Source organism: Rhinolophus sinicus, linkage group LG06 (assembly GCF_036562045.2).
Source record: "Rhinolophus sinicus isolate RSC01 linkage group LG06, ASM3656204v1, whole genome shotgun sequence".
NCBI lineage: Eukaryota > Metazoa > Chordata > Mammalia > Chiroptera > Rhinolophidae > Rhinolophus > Rhinolophus sinicus.
The window spans coordinates 161,223,605-161,245,700 of record NC_133756.1 but is presented as its reverse complement, the minus strand read 5'-3'; the positions used below and the strand labels follow the sequence as shown (position 1 = coordinate 161,245,700).

Genomic DNA, 22,096 nt, shown 5'->3' with positions numbered 1-22,096 from the left:
TCTTTGGCTGCACTTCCACTTCTTTACAGATGGGGCTTCAAGATGCTTGAACAGTGTTTTGTGATTAAAAACAAAGTTTGAAAATCACACAGCTAATAATTTAGAAGAAAGAAAAGCTAATGGGGATGTTGATTCCTTAAAAGTCGAAACAGAGTGGTAGAGGATGGTGAGCAGTTTGGCCCTAAAAGGGTTAAATCCAGCTATAATTCCAAAAGGAAAGTGAGAAGAGGTCAGGGGTTGGCTGTGACAGAGTCCAAGAGGAGTTCCTGCAGTGATCCTGCCTGGGACAGTCAGCCTGGGCCCCAGGCTTAAAAGGATTTGGTTCCCCAGGAACTCCGGGGATCTAGAAAGCAACCAGCATAGGTGTGGCAAGAAAGAGCAGGGTCCATCCAAGGGCTGGGCCTACAGGCACGGCTGGCAATCTTGGGGGGGAACCAGGCAGGACTTGGAGAACGGGAGCAGAGCCAGGCGCACCTAAGCCAAGGCCAACTGAACTGTAAAACCACCCACCTGGTTCTAAGCAGGCAGCGGAAGGGGCAAAGTTTGCACTCTGACAGCCCGCTGTGTCGTAAGAGCAGCTTTGTCACGAATGAGCAAGCTTGGGACAGTCCAGTGTGGGTAGAGGTGGGGGCACATCAGATGAGTAGGGAGGCCCAGAATCCCCGGCCCACAGACTAGTCCTTGGATATCGGCCATCTCTGTGAGAGGGGAGCCTGGCTGGGGCTGCCTCCAGGGCCCCGTTTGGCCTCAGAAGCACAATCACTGCTCCCTTTACTTACTATGCCAGGCCCTGTGCCAAGCACTTCACTTATTAACTAAGAGTCTTTTACTTCTGAGTAAAGAAATCAACGCAAGCCAGATTCATTTTTTTCTTAAAAGGGGTGTGTGTGTATGGGCGGGATACAGGAGCGTCTCCTAACCCGCAGGTCAGGGGGGAGCTGGCCTCAGGAAAAGCCCACAGTGGGGACTCTGGAGCAATGGTCCAGCATCTCTTAAGTTTTCCCTGTGCATCTGTTTCTCTCCTCCTCATCCTCCACAGCTTTTTCTGATACTCAGTCGATAAGGCAGGGAGAAGAGGCCGCCCACGGTTCCCATATTCCCATGTGACAGATGCAGACACAGACACTAAAGTTGGATCTGCTCTGATTTCTCAGGGAAAGCAAGGCCCTGCATGGGTCAGGTGTCCATTTTGGTTCCAACTGGCCACAGTGAAGGGAGAGGGGCAGCCACAGACAGAGATATGACTGCTATGGCCCTCCACTGTGATCCTGAGGAGGAAGATGCAGCCCTCAGGAGGTATGACATCAGACCATTAAGTTTGCGAACTTATTGCAACGATGTTACTAACATTTTTTGATACCAGAGGGATTAGTTGTTATGAATTTGTACCAACTGGACAAACAGTTAACCAAGTTTCCTATTTGGAAGTGCTGAAAAGGCTGCGTGAAAAAATTAGACAAAAAACGACCTGAACTTTTCGCCAACAATTCATGGCTCTTGCATCACGACAACGCATCAGCTCACAAGGCACTGTCTGTGGGGGAGTTTTTAGCCAGCAAACAAATAACTGTATTGGAACACCCTCCCTACTCACATGATCTGGCACCCAATGGCTTCTTTCTTTACCCGAAGATAAAGGAAATATTGAAAGGAAGATATTTTGATGCCATTCAGGACGTCAAGGGTAATACGACGACAGCTCTGATAGCCATTTCAGAAAAAGTTCTAAAATTGCTTTGAAGGGTGGACTAAGGCACTGGCGTCGGTGAATAGCTTCCCAAGAGGAGTACTTTGAAGGTGACCATAGTGAGATTCAGCAATGAGGTATGGAGCACTTTTTCCAGAATGAGTTTGTAAACTGAATTGTCAGACCTCGTATGTGGATTTGAATTCAGTTTTGTTTGGCTCCAAAGCCAAGAGCTGGCCCTGGAAGGGGAAGGCAGAGGCAGAGGGACTGTGTTCACTAAGCCCATTAAAGGACATGGGGACACAGACAAAACACAAAGTTCATATGAAAATAACTTTAATTAGCCAAGGGAGCATCACAGCTCCCTGCACACCCAGAACCCTAGTTCTCCTCGGACTGGGCAAGCAGGGCCTCCCCCTCCTCCCGCCAGAAGTGGACAGCATGCAGGTGGGAAGACAGTAACAGACCCAAGGCTGAGGCCGTGCTCAGAGGTGGGCGGGGGGCTGGGCCGGCTCCTTTCGTCCATTACCAGCGATGGGCCGGCCTCGCTCCTCCCAGATGGTGAGGCCATCGCAGGAGCAGATCTGCTTGGGGTTCTGGAAAAGGCCGGCAGAGCGTGCAATGATGCCACAGGCCAACCTGCAGAGAATGTGTGGTCATGGGTGGGCCCCTCTGGGCCCCTCCAGAGTTGCACACGTACAGCGGGCAGAGCACAGCCTCCTGCAGGGGGCGGCACTACCCACCTCTTTCCTGAGTTCCCCGTGATCTTGGATAAGGGATGGCCGCCCTGGCCCAGGTCGTCTTCACCCTCATCGATGACCACGCTTCGGCCAATCACATCCCACACCTTTGAGGGGAGACATTGGCCTCAGACAGTGGACCTGTGAGGCAAGGTCCCCACTTTCTTTTCCACCATACCTTTAACTGCTCATCCTCTATCCGAAAGATGGCTCGGCCGTCAGCATCAGCGTGGACGTTCCCCAGGTCTCCCCGATGCTGCAATGAGACCCAGGGAAAGGAGCACTCAGGGCACAGCTGCTAGCTTCCGGCTTCCCAGTAGCTGATTCCCCTCCCAAAAGTACCACTGTCCTCCTGTGGGTACAGTCAGGTAGGATGAAGGGACTGACTGCCCAGGACATAAGGAAGGCAATTGGACACTCCCTCCCTGGAACTGAATTCCTGGGCAGAATGACAGCACACTGAAAATAGCCAGTGATCCCCTCCAAGGAAGTCAGGTACGGTGAGCCAGACTGTTCTTCCTAGGAAGCCATTGCCCAGCCTTTTATCCCAGCCTCAGAAGCCTGCCCGGTTCCTGCTTCTTTCCATGCCCGGTTCTCCAGCCTCCTGATGATTCTGTGAGCCCCTGAGCTTGTTAGCCAAGCTTGGCTTCTTGATCAGCCGAGGCAGCCAGCATCCTTTCCCTGACATCCAGCCTCCAGGAACAGAGAGAAAAAACACCAGGAGCAAAGGCCTGTCCTGATCCCCCCAGAAGCTGGCTCTTCCCACCTTCTCCTTTGAAGGTAATAAAAATGTCATAACATATCTACTGAGCACCTCCTGCATCAGACACCCTCTGCCAGGCATGGGGGGCACATATGCGGCCACCACCCTCAAGGGGTTTGTGCCTTGGTGGGAGCCAGATGTGGAACAGATGAGTGATTATGACACAGAGTTAGTACAATAGAGAGTGTGTATTCTGGTGACAAGACCTTACTGTGAGTCACAGAGACTCACATCTGTGCAAATAAATTGTCCCCAACCTGACACTTTGGGCAGAAGCAAGTGCCAGTGCCAATATGGGCTGGTACACAAGGCCTGGCTGCAAAGTGGTCACAAGGCACGTCACTATAGATGGGTCTGACAAGCAGCAAGAAGAGCCGCTTCTGTTTTATCCTGTTTTCCAGAGGGACATCTGCTGCTTACACCAGGTGCTTTTTGTTATGCCCCATGTTGGCAGCTCTTAAAGTAGAAAGGTCAAGGAGGGGGAGGTGACGACAGAGCCTGGGGGAATGTTTTTAGGACTGGGCTCAGGGGGCAGCAGCAAAGGGTCAGGAGAGGTAGCTTTTCCAGTCCCTGCCCTATAGGGTGGCCTTGATGTCACACCAAGCAGCCAGGCAGGGCCTCTACCCTCAGCACTGGGGAGCCAAGAAGGGTTTCAGGCAGGGGCATGACATGGTGACCCCATGCTTTGGAGCAATCCCCCTAGTACAGTGTATGAAGAGAAAGGACTGGAGGGGCACAAGGAGAGAAGGGAACAAAGCTGAGACCAGTTAGGAGACGTGCAAAAGGACAACCGGCTTGGATGTAAATTCCCACATTGAACTCATTTCCATCTGGTCCAAAGCAGATACTGAAATCCACCAGGAACTTGCCAGTCATCGTGGCGGCCTTGGCCTCGTAGCCCTTGCTCTGTCTTCCTCTGTCTACACCAAGGGCTTTGTAGAGCAACTGGCTCCAGCCCCTTCTGATTCCCAGCCCTGAGAGGGGCCCCGGCCAGGGCACAGGTCACGAGGTGGTCTCTTGCTCTTTAGAAACCTCCACTTCATAAGAGACACAGAAGTCTGCCAGTTCCCAGATGCTCCTTGCTGGTTCACGCCTCGAGGGCTGTGCCTGTGGTGTTTCCTCTGCTGAGCCCGCCATTCCCACTCTCCCATTCTTCACCTGCCTAATTCCTGCTCAGCACCTTTCAAGGCTCAGTGTGAAATTGCACCTCCCTGGATTCACACCTTTGTGTACTTCCCCCCCCACACCCACACCCCCAGCCAAGTGTGGGCTAGAACCTGTGACACTTCCAAGATTAGGTTCCAAAAAGAGTGTGGCTTCAGTCTTGGGTGCCCTCTCGTTCTCTCACTCACTTGCTCTGAGGGAAGCCAGCTGCTGTGTTGCCTGCTGCCCACATGGCAAAGGACTGATGTCTCTGGCCAACAGCCAAGGAGGCCCCAAGGTCTGGCAACAGCAACACGAGTGAGTGTGGGAGCAGGTCCTTTCCACCTCGAGCCTTGAGCTGGCTGCAGCCCCAGCCAACACCTTGACTGCAGCCTGTGAGAGACCCTAAGCCCGAGGCCCCAGCTAAACTGCACCCAGAGAAACGGAGATGATAAATGCTTATTTTAACCCCTACGTCTGGAGTGATTTGATTCACAGCAATAGCTAATGGACTCAACAGAAAGGCTTCTCCCACTTTGGGGGGGAAAGAAGTAAAAACTTTTGACCATGAGAAATGTGACAGAGCTGTCAAAAGTCCAACAAATCAGTTACATGAATTAAGAAACACACACCATGTGTTCATTTGTTTTGTGGCAGAAGGTTGCAAACTTTCATCAAGATAGAAAACAAAAACCAAGGAAGTCTGAGTCCTGCGAGGGTGTACAGAGGAGTCACCAGTTTCCAGGATCAGGACCCAGAGACGGCCTGGTGCTGAGTCCCCAAGGAGGGGGAACACACACAACATGGTACCCAGTGTGTGACAGGGCTAGGAAACATTACATCACCGAGGGAGAAGGCAGCCCTCCTGGCTTAAATCCAGGACAAAGTTTCTGTTTGGTGTTAATAGGTCTTTAATACCTCTTAACGTTTGCTCCTCACATTAACAAAGACAGGAACTCAGCCCCTAGTAGGAACTCTGAGAACACTTTTGAGGCCTGCACTGACTTATTTCCACAGTGATCCTCCTATTATCCTAGAAGTACTGGTTTTCAGGGTGGCCTGTTAGCTCGGTTGGTTAGAGCGTGGTGCTGATAACACCAAGGTTGCTGGTTCGATCCCCGCATGGGCCACTGTGAGCTGCGCCCTCCTTAAAAAAATAAAAAATAAAGGAAAAGAAAAAAGAAGTACTGGTTTTCCAGTCTCTGCGGCAATATCAAGTTTCTTGTTAAAAATAAATCGACCTTAATTACATAAAATAAGGTCTTGATTTGCTTTAAAATTATGGTGGAGAAGGACGTGGTATAGATAAAACAGGACTGGCCATGAGGTGGTGATTGATGAAGACCAGTAATGGGGACCTGGGGGTTCAGGACAGTACCTTCTCTTTTAGGAATGTTCTGTGATGGATTAAAACACTAAAAATAACTAAATTTACCTAAGGAAAAAAATTTTAATCAAAGTCAATTTAAATCAAAACACTGAGTAACAAACAAAACAAGCAGTACTCAGGTAAGATAAAAATCATTAAGGCAGCACATGACTTGCTCCAATGGGGAAAACAATTCTCTGGTGAAAAACGAAAACTCCAGGACCAGGAATTGGAGCATGGGGAACGGCCTGTTTAGTCTGAGCAAAACTTTCATCTTCTACGCCGTCACTTCTAGAAGCTCCTCCTACTGCCTGTGCCCCTGGGGCTGGATCAGGTGCTTGCTCTGGGTTCCCAGAGCCTCCTGCCAGGATAATCTCTTGTCATTGCAACCTCGGAGTACTCAGTGGTCTCCCTACCAGACTGTGAGCTCCAATGGAACAGGCCTTGATCACAGAAAGTGTCAATAAATGCTTCTGAACGAAACAAAATGAAGGGAAAAGACCCCAGTAAAAAAGAATCGCACTCAGAGGAGCCAAGAGCTGCCTGCCCTTCCTCTGAGACCCTGAGCTCTCTCTCAGCCCGAGCCTCACCCCAGTGGACACTCACCCGGTCAGAGTCCTGGGGGCCCCCATGAGACGTTCCATCAGGGTTAAAGTGATCCCCACAGCTAAGAAGAAAAGGTAGCAGGTGGGAAGTCAAGCAGCAGCTCACAGTCCAGGTGACCCATCCTCTTACTTTAACTATATTTGTTTCATCCATGCACTTACTCACTCATTCACTCACTCACTCATTCATTCAACAAACACTCCCTCTCTGTGCCAGGCTTTGGGTTGAGGTCACTAGTACAATCAAACACGGGTCCTACCCTCAATAAACTTCCAGGGGAGACACAGATGAGTAAACAACTAATTGTTTGACAAACACCATGACAAACACCATGACACGGGAACTTGCCCTTCTCACGTCCAGGAGTCACCTTCCATCTCACAGGCAGTAAGATAGCTATGAGCAGGAGTGTCAGGGTCAGATTTTGGTTCAAATCCCCATTCTACTATTTACATGCTCTGGAGCCTTTGACAAGTCATCTAACCTCTTTGAGCCTCAGTTTCATCATCTGTAAACTGGGCCTATGTGCACATGCCTCACAGGGTACTTTGCAGAACAGTGTGAAAGTATGTGTCAAGGGCTGAATACAGGCCCCTGCACATAGTGGGTGCACAACTAGGGGATGAGGATATTACAGGGGAGGTTACAGACGACTTACCTGTTGCAGTTCTTTGTGAGGTCCCCGAATTGATGGACATGGAGTCCGTGCGGCCCAGGCTCCAGGCCGTCAATGGTCCCCTCAATGAGGCAGCGCTCAGGGGTCAGCTGGAGGAAGCGCACCACCCCCTGCACAGGGCCATGCCCCTCCAGAATGGCCACGGCTGCCCCCAGATTCTCTGCAAGGTATTAGACACCCAGCCCCACGCCTTCATCAGCTGGGGAAGGGCATGGAGAGAGCCCCACAGATCTTTTACCCTCCTCCCCCAAGCCTTCTCCAACCCAAAGTCCCCAAATCCTGTGGTTAGATTTATATCAGCCCCAGGCCACCTCCCTCCCAGAGAGGCAAGGCCAAGGTCACAGTGGTTACTCACGCAAGAGACCACGGCCCATGCCCTTGAGTACTGCCTGCCGCCCCGTGCCTTCTAAGAGGGCCTGCACCTCCTGGCTGGGCAGGGTGGTCTGCACCAGGACCATCTGGTTCTCCAATTGCACCTCCACACTCTGGACACCTGGGAGGAGAGAGGGGGCAGAGGGCAGCAGAGGGCTGGCACCCTGTGCTGGGAACAGGGAAGAGAGAAACAGAGGGTGACTCCCCACCCCCAGGTTGGGTGACTCACCAACCTGCCCATGGCTAGAGGTAGGCTCGGAAGCTGCTTTCCAGCTGGGGATGGCCCTTCACCTCTCTGAGTCTGTTTGTTTATAAATAAAGTGGGGATGATGTCACCTCACCCCAAGGACTGTTATGAGTCCTTATCACATGCCAGGCATTATGTATAACTTTTTAAGCATAGATAATTCTTTAAAAAATGTTTTTATAAAAAAAAAAGTTTTTATAAAAGTGGGTGATCAATAGCCGTGTTATTCATGATAGTCCAAAGGTGAAAACAACCCACAGGTCCATCCACTCATGAATGGGTAAACAAAATGTGGTATTTCCATACAATGAAATACTATTCAGCCATAAAAAGGAGTGAAGCACTGATAACTCTCTACAAAATGGATGAACCTTGAAAACATTATGTTACGGGAAAGCCAGTCACAAAAGACCACGTATGAGTTAGATGATGCCCTTCTGGATGAAATGTGCAGAATAGGAAAACCTATAGAGACACAAAGTAGATTAGGGGGTGGGGGAACAGGGGAATTGTATCCAGCTAAAGTATACAACTTCTTCATAAAGTGAAGAAATATAAAAGCGATCGTGATGATGGTTATACAACTCTGAACATACTAAAAACCACTGAACTGTGCACTTTAGACGGGTGAACTTTATGTTATATGAATTGTATCTCAATAAAACTGGTATACACATAAGGGGGACTATCACCATCACTATGACAGCTAACATTTACCCAGCATGCACTGTGGGCTTTTTCGTCCTTTACCTGTAGTAACGAATTCCATACTCAGGTAACCCCATAGAACAGGCAAGAAAACTGAGGCACAGAGAAATTAAGAAACTTGCTCAAAGTCACGTTGTAGTAAAATGTGGAACTGGGATTCATGCCCGGCAGCCTAACTCTGGAGCCCAAGCACTTCACCTGGATGCTGCTCACCCCGAGAAGCAGCCCCCCAGCCTCCAGGCTGGGCTGGGACCCCCTCCTCTGCCCTCCTGTAGCAGCTCCCACTTCCCCACATAACTCACACTGCACTGATTACAATGCTCTGTGAAGGCAGGAGCTCTGTGTGCTCCACAAGGGTCAGGTTCAAAAGTCAGTGGGTCTCTGTGTGGCTACATACAAAGGAGCTCCCTTTGAGGTGAAAGGGAAGGGAGTGTGTACAGCTCAGACTATGTTCAACAGTGGAATAAAATAAAACTAAATTAGAATGCTTCAGTTACTGAACTACATTGGGAAAAACTTTAATAACAATAAAAAGAAATGTTTGTCACTTATTCCTAAAAAAAAAAAAAAAAAAAGACAGTGGGTCTCAATTGCCCCCCAAATGCCTAAAGTCACGTGTGTACCGAAACCACGTGATGATTCCGACACATGCTCAGCTTTGAGGAACAGTGAGCCAACTCAAAGAAGGAAGAGAAGAGGCTTCCCCTTCATTCAGATATTTGGGGCTCCCAGGGCCTTTTAAGAGAACTCTAGAATCCTCAGCCAGTACACAAGGGGGGGCAGGGAGCAGTAACTACTGCTGTCAGATGGGGGTGGGGCTTCCTAGCATTGTGCTTTGATCTCAGGAAGTGTGTTTGTTTCTCTGCAGGGTAAAGGGCAGGGGGGCCTGGGAGGTCCAGGAGACACACATTAAATGAGGCATTTCACAAGGCCTGGAGCTAGTGCTCTGTGAAACCTTTGGACTTGCCTCATCCTTTTTTCCCTCTTCCATATTCTTTCAATAAATGTGTGCTTGGCACGGAGGAGGCCAGGGTCAGGGAAAGCGCTGGTCCTCAGGGAGCGCACAGGCTGTGGGAGAACTCAGAATACACACGGGTTAACCACCAGGCAGAGAAGAGAGTAACTCCCAGGGCACAGACAAGGTACCTCTGCTGTTCATATTCCTTCCTGTGCAAAGGTGGCAAAACTGGGAAACGCTACTGGGAGGAGGCAGCACCTGAGAGACAGGAATATTTGGCCTGTGGTTGGTTATAAAGGTCTCCCGGGTTTGCTTGGAGAGCCCGGGAAAGCTCAGTGTCAGGATCCATGACACTGAGCCAGGCAGAATGTGTAAGAGATCAGACAAACCCATTTCCTCCCCTGCAAGTACAGGGCAATTCTGTGAGAAGAAAACCCTCCAAAAAACCAAACGGTCTCTCACTTCACACGACATCACATCCTGGGCCACTAGGCAGCCTGTGAAGCCTTGGAGTTCTGGGTCCACCTAGAGGTACCTCTTGATGCAAAGGGGGTGTGGGGAGGACGGCACAGAACTCTTGTGGCCTGAGCCTGCAGGGTATGCCAAGAGCTGGGTGCTCTGCTTTACACATCAAGGGAGTGACAATGCCCTCATCTGGCAGGTGAGGAAATGAGGCTAGAGGGTTACACAACTGGCTTGAGGTCACAAAGCTTGGAAGGCAGCCTGTCCAACCCCAAGGCTGATGCTTGGTCCTCCTGCCCCAAGGAAGTAGGGTTGGACCCCAAAAGACAGACTGAGGTTCCCAGGGCTCAAATAAACATGCAGTGCAAGAGGTTTCATTTATTCATTCGATTATTCATTCATTTAACAAATGTATACTAAGCATGTGCCACATTCCAGGCAGTGGGGATATAGCAGGGCACAAGTCAGGCGATGTCTCTACCCCGTGAAGCAGCACACATTCAAGTACAAGGACACGGATAGCAAATACATGCATGAGAGAGACTCAGACAGTGAAAAGTGTTATCAATGAAATGGGAACAACTCGGGGATGAGCCACTCAGGCAGGCTGGTCAAGGAAGGTCTCTCTGAGCCTTTAAGCAAAGGCCTGAAGGTAGTCAGGGAAGGGCATTCCAGCAGAAAGAACTGAAGGGGCAAAGACCCTGAGGCAGGAACAACATTGATGCGTTTTAGAAAGGCCAGTGTGGTTGAAGCTGGGAGTAAAGAGAATAGTAAGATATGGAGGCCAATCAAGCAAAGCCTTGTAGGCAACAGGAAAAAATCTGGATTTGAATTTTGGAGAGGCCATAGTGGACAGTGTTAGAGAATGTAGGCTCTGGGGTTGAAATCCTGAGTCTGCCACATACTAGCTGTGTGACCTTAGACAAGTTACTCAACCTTTCTGTTGAGTTTTCTGTTCAGTTTCTTCACCTGCAAATGGAGATAGTAATACTATAATATCTATTTCAGAGGGTTATTGAAGAGCTAAATGAGTTATTTCTTGAATATTTCATATTCAAGACCTAAATGAGGCTCTCTGCCCCGTGAGGCTCCAACATTTAGAACAGTGCGTGGCCCATGGGAAGCTCTCAAACATTATTACTTCTAGAGTATTTTAAGCAAGGCAGCCGCATTATCTAACATATGATTTTAAAAATCACTCTGGCTTTTATATGGAAAAGCTATTAGAGGGCAAAACAGGGAGCCCAAAGATGAGGTTCTCGTGTGGGTCAGGGAGAGATGAGGTGGCTTGGACTGGTGTGAAGGCCCAAGTATGGAAAAAGAGAAGCTGGATTCTGAGTATGTTTCAGACATACAGCAGACAAGACTTGATGATGTGCTGGCTTCAGTGCAGGCGGGTTCCTGACCTGAGGTCTCCTAAGAAGAGCCGATTCTCTGCTCCTGAAGCAGGAGGCTCCAAGTGAGAAGCTCTTTGTAACTATGCACTTCCCGAATTCTTGACCTTGAATCTGAACCAAGAAGAGGCTGGCTCTCCAGCTAAGCAGCAGTGCAGTTTGGCTGGTGAACCCCAGAGTGTGGCCAGGCCAGCCCTTGTTTAGCTCAGAATCCAGTGAGGGAGAAAAGAGAAGGCCACAGTGAACCCCAGGGTGTGTGATAAGGGTTCAAGGAAGTGAATCTTGGGCTGGAAGCTCCTCCCACTTAAACCTTTGGGAGAGCAGAGCTCTTTCCCAAAGCCCAGGGCCTCCTGGAGAGAGCAAATCTCTCTCTCTCTCTTTCCTTCTCTCCCTCCCTCCCTTCCTCTCTCTCTTCATTCTGGGAAACTACAACTTCCCTGCTCAACCCATGAAAAAGCCAAGCTGTTTCCAGTCACCTAGATCAAAAACATAATCACCAGGAGTCTTTTTCTGAGCCTAAGAAACCTGCTGAGGGCTAAACACCTGCAGTGTTCAACAGAAAGTCCAGCTGTTTGCTCTCCCAGCAAGAACGTTTTACAGGTAGTGAAGAGCCCAGCATCCTCAGAAAGCTTTGGTCAGAACACTCCACTCTCGGTGGAATGGCTCAATCTCCACAGACTGTTGCCCAAATCCCACAACACACAGCAAACCCAGCTTGGAGATCTGTCCCCTATTGCCTCCACCCAGCCAGATGACCATCTGTAACCCCTCCTCTCATGCTCTAAGACTTAGTGGGCTCTCACGATATGCCAAAGACTTTTCTAAAGTGCTAATTAACTCATTTACTCTTCACGTCAATCTTCTGGAATAGCTTCCACTATCATGCCCGTTTAAACACTGAAGAAACACAGACACAAAAAGTAACATGCATGAGTTACTCAGTGCCATTGATCTCAGTGCCATTGAGCAGCAAAGAGGAGCTCTGAACCCAGTCTAACTCAAGAGCACATACCCTAACAACTATGACACACTGCTGCCTTATACAGAGCTGAGTTCCACCAGTGTCCCAGCTTCAGAAGCCATCTCGTCTCATCTCCTATCAGAAGTGCTCTTCCATAAGCCATGCTTGTGTGCTCATATTTACCTGAGGCAGGGGCTGTGCCTGGAACATTTGTGAAGCATTCTTCCTAAAAAGCCCCCAGTGTCTGGTCCATACCTGCTGAATGAACTGGATGAACGCACGTTTAACAGAATCAAAAGGAAGGCAGTTCCCAGTGCCATGCTGGTGGCTCTGCCTTCTCAGATCTTTCCAATTGTGCCAGGTCGTCTCCAGACCTGCTAGCTAGCTGGCTTTTAAGTCAGGATCTGCCTACGATGGAACATGGCCAGCGCTGCCCTTTGCTTTGCCGAGATTATGCTGTTTCCCAAGCAACAACAGCCCGTTTTCCAGGGATCTCCCCCTTGTAGGTGGGGCTATACTCAGCCTAGCTCCTCACTCTCCAGGCATCTGAACTTTTAAGACGCTAGGACAGACAGTTGCTGGTAGGGCAGGCTTGAGACCTGTACTCCAGGCTCTGTCTCTGGGTCTTTGTATATGATTCTGAGAACATCCCTTCCTCTCTCTGGGTTTCAATTTCTGCGTCTGTAAAATGGGAGTAGGGTTGGTTTAAGAGATTTGCCTGCCTCTCCCAGAGGCCTCCGGACTGTCCGCAGAAAATTTATCTGGCTCTTACCTGCTACCCCTTGCAGGGACTTGCGCACCGCGTCCACACAGCTCTGACAGGTCATCTGCACGGCGAACTCCAGCTGCAAGGGCGGCAGGGACCCGCGGATGAGAGCTGGGGACTCCTCTTGCGTGATCCTGTTTCACTACCTCTCCTAGGACAACCCCAAACGCCTGGGGAAACGCCCCACGTGACCCTTCCTGAAGCGCCTTCTTCATTATCAATCAAGATCAGGATCGACACCCTCCGATATTAACGCCAAGGACCCTGCTACTCTAGCACCCGTTTCACGCTGGGGCTCCCGGCCTCGCCCCTGGTGCCCGCTTCTTTCCTCCCCTTCCCGCGTTAACGATCAACCCCAGGGGCTGAGTCTCTCTGCCCGGCGAGGCTCCCACACTAGGCTTCGACCCTCACCGTGCAGGCGATCTCACGGTCCCCCGAGTCCGATGCCATCTCAGAGCCAGTCACTGGCCTAAAGACCTGAATTGCTGGAGTTCTGTAGCAGAAACCCGAGAAGAGTCGCGAGGAGGGGGAGCCTCGGAAGCCAGACTTTGCCCCGCCTCCTGGTGCGCGCGCATTCAAGGCCCTGTTTCCACCTCCAAGGAGTAGTGAGCACCGGACGCGCAAGCGCACTCGGGCCGTCCGGCCCCTGGTTGCCTTAGTAACAGCTTCGCCGCCTCTGCCCGCAAGATCCGCGCTGCCAGCGGTAATATGGAGCCCTTTAAACCTGAAGCCGAGCTCCAGCAGTTTTACCACCAGTTACTGCGTCCGCTGTCGCTCTTCCCACGCAGGGCGACACGCCCAGAGTCTCAGAAGCCCGTACCGCAGGAGGTCCCTATGCTACTGCCCTTGCCCGTCTCGCGGCTGACCGTGGCATCACTGTGCCGCCAAGTGGCCAAGCGGCTGGCCCTCAGCGGGCTGGCAGAGCGGATGCCTCCCGAGGGCCGACTCCGTTTCACAGAGGTCATCCTGAACGAGCTAAAGTGCAGCTGGCGGGAGCCTCCCACTGAACCCAGTTTGAGCCACTTGGACAACCAGAGGCTGCGAAAGCGGCTCCTGGTCTACGTCCTGCTCAGCTGTGAGCACCTCTTCTTACGCTACCTGCACCTGCTGAAGACCATGTCGACCTCCTCAGATGTCTTCACAGAATCAGCCACGCTCACTCGTTTGGCCGCCAGCCTCGCCAGGGACTGCACAGTCTTCCTCACCAGCCCCAAGGTCTACCGTGGCCTGCTCTCCGACTTCCGTGCCCTACTGAAGGTAGAGCAGACCCAGGACAGCATATACAAACTGCGCTCCGTCGGGCCCCCTGGGGATTTTAAGCCATGGCCTCACAGCATCGACTTTGCCCAAGGGTCAGGCTGCGCCCTCAATCTGAACTACCTCATCCAACTCAGCCGCCCGCCAGAATTTTTCAGTGAGCCTGAACCGGATCCAGTGAAGGAATTGAAATCCATCCCGCACCTGAAGAGGAGAAAGCCTCTCCCCTGGCTGCCCGCCATGCAAAGGAAGGGAGAAAGCAGCTTCAGTTCCTCACAGATTGTGTCACTGCCCAGATACTCTGTGACTCCCACCAGCGAGTCTTCCCCCACCCCCCATTTGCCTCTCTACTCCCATCTCCAGAAGGGCCAGTCCATGCCCTCTCTGCGTGAGGGCTGGAAGCTAGCAGATGAGTTGGGCCTTCCTCCACTCCGGCCTCGTCCCTTAACCCCGCTGGTCCTGGTTACAGAGAGCAAACCAGAGGTGGCAGGGAACACAGTAGCTGAGGACCTGAAGCAGATAATGAAGAGCATGAAATTGGAGTGGACTCGCTACTCACCGCTGGACTCAAGCCTGCCCCTGCTCCTGGGGACCCTGACCCACTGCCCAACTGCAGCACATCGCATGGAAGAGCTGCAGAGAATGCTGAAGGAAGAACAAGAAACCTCTGGACAGTGGGGCCCCAAGTCCCCCCAACCCCTTGCACTTCATCCACAGCCAGTGACTGTTACTTTGAAGCTAAGAAATCAGGTGGTAGTCCAGGCAGCTAGTGTGCAGGTCTCTGAGAGAAAGTTTTTGGATTCCTTCCACATTGAGGGGAACGGAGTCCTATACGACCACCTGGCTGGTGAACTGGAATCCAAACTTATCGAGGAAATGGATGTTGATCGCTTTGTTGGTAATAGCATCAGGGAGGTCTACAAGGAGTTGATGAGCCGTGTCTCTCTTGACCACTTCTCTTTTGACCAGGGACCCATGATTGAGCGTGCAGCCAATAAAGATTGGTCGAAGTTCCTGACCTCAGCCTTTCTACGTCAAGAAAAACAGTATTGTGTCATCAACCCCAAGCTGGTTGGACTTTATACCCAGAGAGCAAACACTTTGCAGTCCAACCTGGATAGAACGTCTTCGCTCACATCACCCCAAATAAGCAAAGGCGGGGAGAGGAAATCAAGTAAGGCCTTGTGGACAAAGTGGCGGAAAACCTCCTTGTCCGTGGATGACTATTTCAAATACCTCACCAACCAGGAGACAGATTTCCTCCATGTCATCTTCCAAATGTTTGACGAGGAGGTTCCTGTGGAGATCGTGGCCCCCGTCAGAGAGTCCCTAAAGATTCAGCACCCACCTCCCTTGCTAGAAGATGAAGAGCCAGACTTTGTGCCAGGAGAGTGGGATTGGAACACAGTGCTGGAGCACAGGCTAGAAACTGAAGGGACTAACCTCCTGGAAGAACCCCACAAAATCCAGAGCCTGCAGAAGCGTCTGGAGCGGTTGTGGTCCATGCTTGAGGTCCCCCACAAGGACCGGCTGGACATGGCCATCAAGTACAGCTCCAATGCCCGTCTGAGGCAGCTACCTTCATTGGTGAGTGCCTGGGAGAGGGCCCTGCAGCCCATTCAGCTTCGGGAGATGTTGCTGGGGAAACTGGAGTGGTTTGAGCGACAGGCCTCTGACCCCAACCGTTTCTTCCAAAAGACTGGCATGGGTCTGAGTCGCTTCCTGGAGGAGAATCAAATCCGCAACCATCTACACAAGAAGCTTAGTCTAATGGAGGCTCCTTTGGCTTCACTTCTTGAGAAGATTGAGTTAATCTTCAGCGAGCCAGTGACCTTCAAGGGGCGGCGCTACCTGGACAAGATGAAGCGCGACAAAGTGGAGATGCTGTACTGGCTGCAGCAGCGGCGGCGGGCACGCCACCTGGTCCGGGCCCAGAAGGCTTCCCAGCAGTCAGCCGTGTTCAGGAGGCTCGGCAGCCAGCCTTTAATAGCCCCTGGGAATAGTCCCATTACCTTCTGACCAGGCCAAGTGCCCTCACATCCCTCCCTCACCCCCCAACACCCAGCAGCTCATCCAGACCTCTTGATTGCTTTGGAAGAAGAAATAACTGGGAGTACAGGCTTCAGATCACTGTGCTTCCAACTACCAAGGGACTGAGATTAACACTTTACTTTGACAATGAAATTCTCATAAAAGAACCCCCAAGCCCAGTATTCCCATTTATGTCAAGCTAAGCACAATACAGTCAAAATCTCATATATCAAAAGAACTCAGACCATCCCTTGGAGTTTATTATAGTGGAAAATATCAGACGGAGGCACACCATCACCTTTGGAATACTTTGGCATTTCTATCACGCTACGTTAAATCGGCTGATAGGCTCTGTGGCATAATGGTTAACAGCTAGGGCTCTGGAGTTAGTAGATGTGGGTTTAAATCCTGGCTGTGTAACCTTGGGCAAATTACTTATCTGTTCTGCACCTGGGCCATCATATGTCAGCTGAAGGGTTTGGGTCCAGGTTGTCACTTCTTCCAGTTCTAGCACACTATTGATAGAGCTAAACATTTTTTATTAAGTTTTTACCAATGAATACAAGCACATGGTCCAAAGCACACAAGGGTATGTACTGGAAAGTAAGTCTCGTTTCTAACCCTACCTCCAGTATCTCAGTTCCCCTTCCTGGGGTAACAACTGTTACCAGTGTCGTGTGTATCTTTCCCTTATTCAGCAAATAATTGTTGAGTACCTACTAGGTAGTTTTTGCCTGGTCTCTATCACAAACAAAACAAAGACCCCTATCCTTTGTAGAGTTTACATTCTACTGGGGGGAAACAAACAATAAACAATAAACGTAGTACCTAAGAACATTGACTAATAGAATGTTAGAGGGTGATAAGTACTGTGGAAAAAAGAACAAGTAGGGTAGGGTAAGAGGAAACAAAGGGCGAGGGACACAGTTTTAATTAGTGCAGTCAGTGTAGGCCTCACTGGAAAGGTAAGATTTGAACAAAGGCTTGAAGGAGGGGAAGAAGTGAGCCCCGTGGACATCTGAGACGACAACTTTTCTGACAGCCATTTCAAAGTCCTAAATTAACCGGATGCCTGGGCTGTCAGAAAAGCAAAGAGACATGAGCCAGAGGGTTCATGACAAGGTGCCAAGGGGCAGGTTAGATTGTGTAAGGCCTTGTAGACCCTTGTATAAACTAGTTCGGAGATAGCCGATGCATATGAGCATATATATGTATGTATGATCTATGCATATGTTTATAACCACACCAGTGGTAACATGCTGTACCTCTGTTTTGCTGCTGTTTTCACGTACCATGCCTTGAACTCATTCCATGGCAATACACATGGCGCTGCCTTATTCTTTTTGATAGCTATGTAGTATTACACCGTGTATTTTTATTTAACTAGTCCCTTATTATTGGACATTTACAAACAAAAACAACACTCTAAAAACGTCCTTGTTCATCTATTTAGGATTGCAACTATTTCTATAGTTTAAATTCCTGGAAGTGGAATTATGTCTAAGCATAAGCATTTGTAATTTTGATAGATATTACTGGGTACCCTCCACAAAGGTTGTAACAATTTGCGTTGTCATCGACATTGGATGACTATGCTTCTTTGCCCACTCTCAATAATAGTGTTACCACATTTTTAATCTTTATCAGCTAGTAGGTGAAAATTGGTATCTTATTTGAGTTGTGTTCTCATTTATGAGTGAAGTTGCATCTTTCACATGTTTATTTTTTTCTCTCAATTTTGCTGTGAACCTACCTTTCACGTGTTTAAAAGCTATGTTTCCTTTTCTGTAAAATGCCCATGCCTTTTGCCCACTTTTCAATTGGTTTGACTATCTTGTTTTCTTGGTTTTTCAGTGCTCTTTGTATATTCAGGAAATTTAGCTAACACGTTAGTCATTACCTTGGGCAGAACACTTTCCTTGCATGATTCCTTAGACTCCTCACCACCTGTGAGGTTATGTATTTTAATCTCCATTTTACAGCTGAGGAAATGAAGGCTCAGGTAAGTAAAGTAACTTACCCAGGGTCATAAAGGTAGTAAGTTGGTGAGCCAGGACTGAAGCCTAGGTCTTTCTGACCCAGAAGCCTACATGTGTCTTCCTGGTGTACTGATTCTGTGAGATATGGTAAGAGAGCTCTTAAACATGGCCTGCCTCACCTGCTGGCACAGGTAATGTGAACACTTCAGATCTCCTCCATTCACCATTTGCTGGCATATAAACTTCTACTTTGTTTGGTTTTTCCAATAAAACAGCATTTCCCAAACTTTTTCACCTAAGTACTTCTTAGAATGGAGGAACATAACAAGCATCTTGATCAGGTCTGAGGGCTTGGGGAGCCGGGCAGGGAGTAGAGGGAAGCAGTGCTGGTCTAAAAGGCATGAGAGGGCGGATGGGTGGCTCAGTTGGTTAGAGCACAAGCTCTGGGCAACGGGGCTGCAGGTTTGACTCCCACATGGGACAGCGAGCTGCACCCTCCGCAACTAGAATGAAGTCATGAGCTGCCACTCAACTCCTGGGTGGCCAGATGGCTCAGTTGGTTGGAGCGCAGGCTCTCAACCACAAGGTTGCCAGTTCGACTCCTCGATTCCCCCAGGGGATAGTGGGCTGAGCCCCCTGCAACTAGCGGCGACAACTGGACCTGGGGCTGAGATGCGCCTTCCAGAACTAAGATTGGAAGGACAACAACTTGACTTGGAAAAGTCCCGGAAGTACACACTGTTCCCCAATAAAGTCCTGTTTTCCTTCCCCAATAAAATCTTTGGAAAAAAAAAAAAAAAAGGCATGAGAGAAATTTCTTTAAAAGTCTTTTATTTTTTAAATTCATGCAAAATTTGCATTCTACTCCGTAATATGTCATACTTGTTTTAATATAAAAATGATGCCTGAAATTACTTATCTTTGAATTAAACTGGCCCTCTGGAAAGATATGCTACATTTAGCATTTATATTATGGCTTTCCAGGCATACTGCTGCATTCTCCAGAAGTCACACATAACCCAGGTGAGAGACGCTGTAGCAGGGGTAGGCAAACTTTTTCTGTAAAAAAAATTGGTAAAATGTTTTGGTCTTTGTGAGCAATATGGTCTCTGTCCCAAGGCTCAACTTGACTTTCATCATGTGAAAGCAATTACAGATAATACATAAGTAAATGGTCAGGGCTGTGTTCCCATAAAACTTTATTTCCAAATCAGGCAGCCAGCCGGATTTGGCCCTCAGGCGGTAGTTTGCTAATCGCTGTGCTACAGCATCAGCCCCTTCAAAAAGCAAACACACCCAGAAGGACTAAGACAGGAAACTTGGTGCAGCATTTTCCAAAGCACGTTGCGTAATAAACTAATCCTGGGACCAGCTTTCCCCAAGTTCCAGACTTAAACCCATGGCTGGGCAATCCCCCACCACTGATCCTGTTTATATGGGTTTGGTGAATGTCATCATAGTGATAACTACTGTTCATCTGTATTTTCCTGATTACAAAGTTCTTTTCATGTTCATTCAGTTAAGAATCAGTAGAATGTAACTTGCCTCTGAAGTGGTGGAGTCACGACTTAAACCGGTCTGGGAACTTCAACTCCTGTGCCCTGGGGGGTCTGGCTGTAGTGGTGGCCCTGCTCCATGCCAAGCCTCCTGTCATGCGGGGACTCTGGTCCCGCTCCCCCACAAGAATGCAGGATATGGTGAGGCCAAAAAGGAGCACCAATGGAGCCATAGATAGGGGAGTCATACCACTATATTCTCGCTGGTGGCTGGGTTGGAGACACAGGAAGCAGTAGCCATCCGATCCGCAATCCATAGTCCACTTCTCTGCCAACCAACCAACCCACCAACGTAGCCACGGCAGTTATATTAGTGGCTAATGGCTAACCAGGTAGCAGCTGATGGCCAACCAGCCACAGCAGATAGCCATCTACTACTCGAGCCAGCACCTTTCCACATGAGGCCGAGAGCCTGGAAACTGCTCTTTGGGACTCTGTCCCCACACCTCCAGGCAGCCAGAGGCCCCTGGTTCCATCCCAGCAGACTCAGTTGTATTGAAAACCAACTGTTTGCTAAGTGTCACTGAGCTCAGGTGCTTTAAGGATATTATTTCATTTAATCCTTACAACAGTCTTGCAAAGAAAGAGAAGGCACTGTTAGCTCCCTTTGGGGAAATGGGCCTCTAGGATAACTGGATGAAAATTGATTCTCTAAATTACTGAGGATTTGTGTGGAGTTTTAGTTTTGCGCCTGCCCTAGATCCAGAGGCTGTCGGACAATACTTTAAATCTGGTCTGGGATGATTGGCTGGGGCAGAGCCCAAGCTCATAAAAGCCCAATATCTTCCCTGTTTGCTACAACTTTAAAGGAATGGCTCATTCATTTGCATATGTAGAATACACTTATTAGTTATTTAAAGTAACATTAATCCCACTATATGCTAACCAAAATAATATATTTTTATAAAAAATAACTTTCAGGGGCAGCCAGTTGGCTCAGTTGGTTAGAGCACGATGCTCATGACACCAAGGTTGCCGGTTCGATTCCTGCATGGGCCGCTGTGAGCTGCGCCCTCCACAACTGGAAAGAGGCAACTGCTTGACCTGGAGCTGATGGGGCCTGGAGAAACACACTTGAAATAAATAAAAAGTTAAAAAAAAAAAAAAAAAGCTTTCAAAACAAAACAAAAAAGTGTAGTAAAGTGAAGCTGTCTTACTCTTTTGCAAATCTCTTTAATGTCTGGCCTAGTAGAAGACAGACAACTGGATTACCTGTTTCTGCATACATCCATTGCAATATCAGAGGCCATGTAGCCCCTGAAAAACGCTCTGCTCAGGAGAGAGTGAGGGTAGAAAAGGCAAATATTGTCTCAGCAGTATTATGAAAATAGTTTGGCACCATGAACGCCCAGAAAAGGCCTGGCTGACCCTATTTACATATGTTTTTAAGTAGAGGAGGGGCAGAGATGGGGACAAAGACAGTAGTGAGGGTGGGAGTAGGAGCAGTGGGACACGTTGGATCAGGGACTGAGCAGTTGCTAGGGCAGGAGCAGTAGAAGTGGCAGAAGTGTTGGTTGACAAGGAATGCTTGTTTGCTTACAAAATGTCAAGGGCAAGGCCAGAGGTAAAACTACAACTTGATTAAAAAAAGAAAAAAAAAAGTTGGTAATTCTGCCAATTGGTCATCGAGCTGCTGAACAAGCCGATTGGCTTTTGGTGATCTGGCCTGGCCACTCTGAGAAGCTGAGACGGGCAGAGAAGCCAAGTGCCAAAGGCACACAGGTGCCGGCAAGAACCGGATTTGAGCCCAGGTGTTTCTGACTCGCTAAGCTTACAGCCCTCTTAGCCTTATGGTTTCTGTGTTTGGCCCACCTTTTCCTTATCTGATCGTTTACCAAACACTTCTTTATGTTGACTCGCTTTTTAAACTTATTTTGAAAGGCAATTTAAATCATATTAGTTAATACCTATATAGTAATTACTAAGTGCCAGGCTCAGTTCTAAACTTTTTACATGCAGTAATTCATTTAATCATCATGGGAATGCAATAAGATAGGTACTGCTACTATTATTTCAAGGTCCAGATGAGGAAACTGGCACAGAATGGTTACGTAACTTACCCAAGGTCACACAGCTAGGAACATGGTAGAATCTGGAATGTGACCCAGAGGTCTGACTCCAAGTACATGCTCTTAACCATGACAGGGTATTTTATCATAAAATACAGAAAACAAGTCTGCCCAGCTGAGGCCCCTGGGAAGAAGCAGAATAAGCTCTCATTTTTGGCTTTCATTATTGCCTGTACCCTGAGGAAATAAGGTTTTCTCCCCACCAGCTTGATTCCCAGCCGTGACTCTGAAGCTCACATCCTTCTTCCTGTAGGCCCAGAGCACACGTGCTCCTTCTGGGCGTCAGACACTCTGCTTCGGAGAGGGGGGTGGGGAAACCAGAGACCCCACCCCTGTTGCCAAGGAGATTAAG

At 49.1% G+C, this 22,096-nt stretch overlaps 2 protein-coding genes, 1 long non-coding RNA gene and 1 other non-coding gene across 5 annotated transcripts; 2 read left to right on the top strand and 2 right to left on the bottom strand.

Annotated features, from left to right (window-relative positions):
• Positions 1-2,006: 2,006 nt before the first annotated feature.
• On the bottom strand, positions 2,007-14,085 carry CCS (copper chaperone for superoxide dismutase). 2 transcript variants are annotated; one of them, XM_074336738.1, is made up of 8 exons: positions 13,951-14,085; positions 12,859-12,931; positions 7,340-7,477; positions 6,967-7,144; positions 6,309-6,369; positions 2,606-2,683; positions 2,431-2,534; positions 2,007-2,326 (listed from the first exon to the last, which is right to left on the bottom strand). In XM_074336738.1, exons 2-8 carry the CDS (start codon positions 12,911-12,913, stop codon positions 2,173-2,175), a joined length of 768 nt encoding a protein of 255 aa, XP_074192839.1. In that variant the 5' UTR covers positions 12,914-12,931; positions 13,951-14,085; the 3' UTR covers positions 2,007-2,172. The 2 variants fall into 2 exon arrangements, with proteins under 2 accessions (XP_074192839.1, XP_019593447.1); XM_019737888.2 differs by lacking the exon at positions 13,951-14,085 and adding an exon at positions 13,264-13,423.
• Positions 5,390-5,463, top strand: TRNAI-GAU (transfer RNA isoleucine (anticodon GAU)). The gene has a single exon. It is a non-coding gene; the product is annotated as a tRNA-Ile (tRNA).
• CCDC87 (coiled-coil domain containing 87) lies at positions 13,551-16,265 on the top strand. The gene has a single exon (XM_019737887.2). The coding sequence runs from the start codon at positions 13,561-13,563 to the stop codon at positions 16,126-16,128; it is 2,568 nt and encodes an 855-aa protein (XP_019593446.2). The 5' UTR covers positions 13,551-13,560; the 3' UTR covers positions 16,129-16,265.
• A 2,668-nt stretch (positions 16,266-18,933) lies between these two features.
• On the bottom strand, positions 18,934-19,961 carry LOC141572291 (uncharacterized). The gene is made up of 2 exons (XR_012497641.1): positions 19,665-19,961; positions 18,934-19,178 (listed from the first exon to the last, which is right to left on the bottom strand). It is a non-coding gene; the product is annotated as an uncharacterized LOC141572291 (long non-coding RNA).
• Between the last annotated feature and the right edge of the window lie 2,135 nt (positions 19,962-22,096).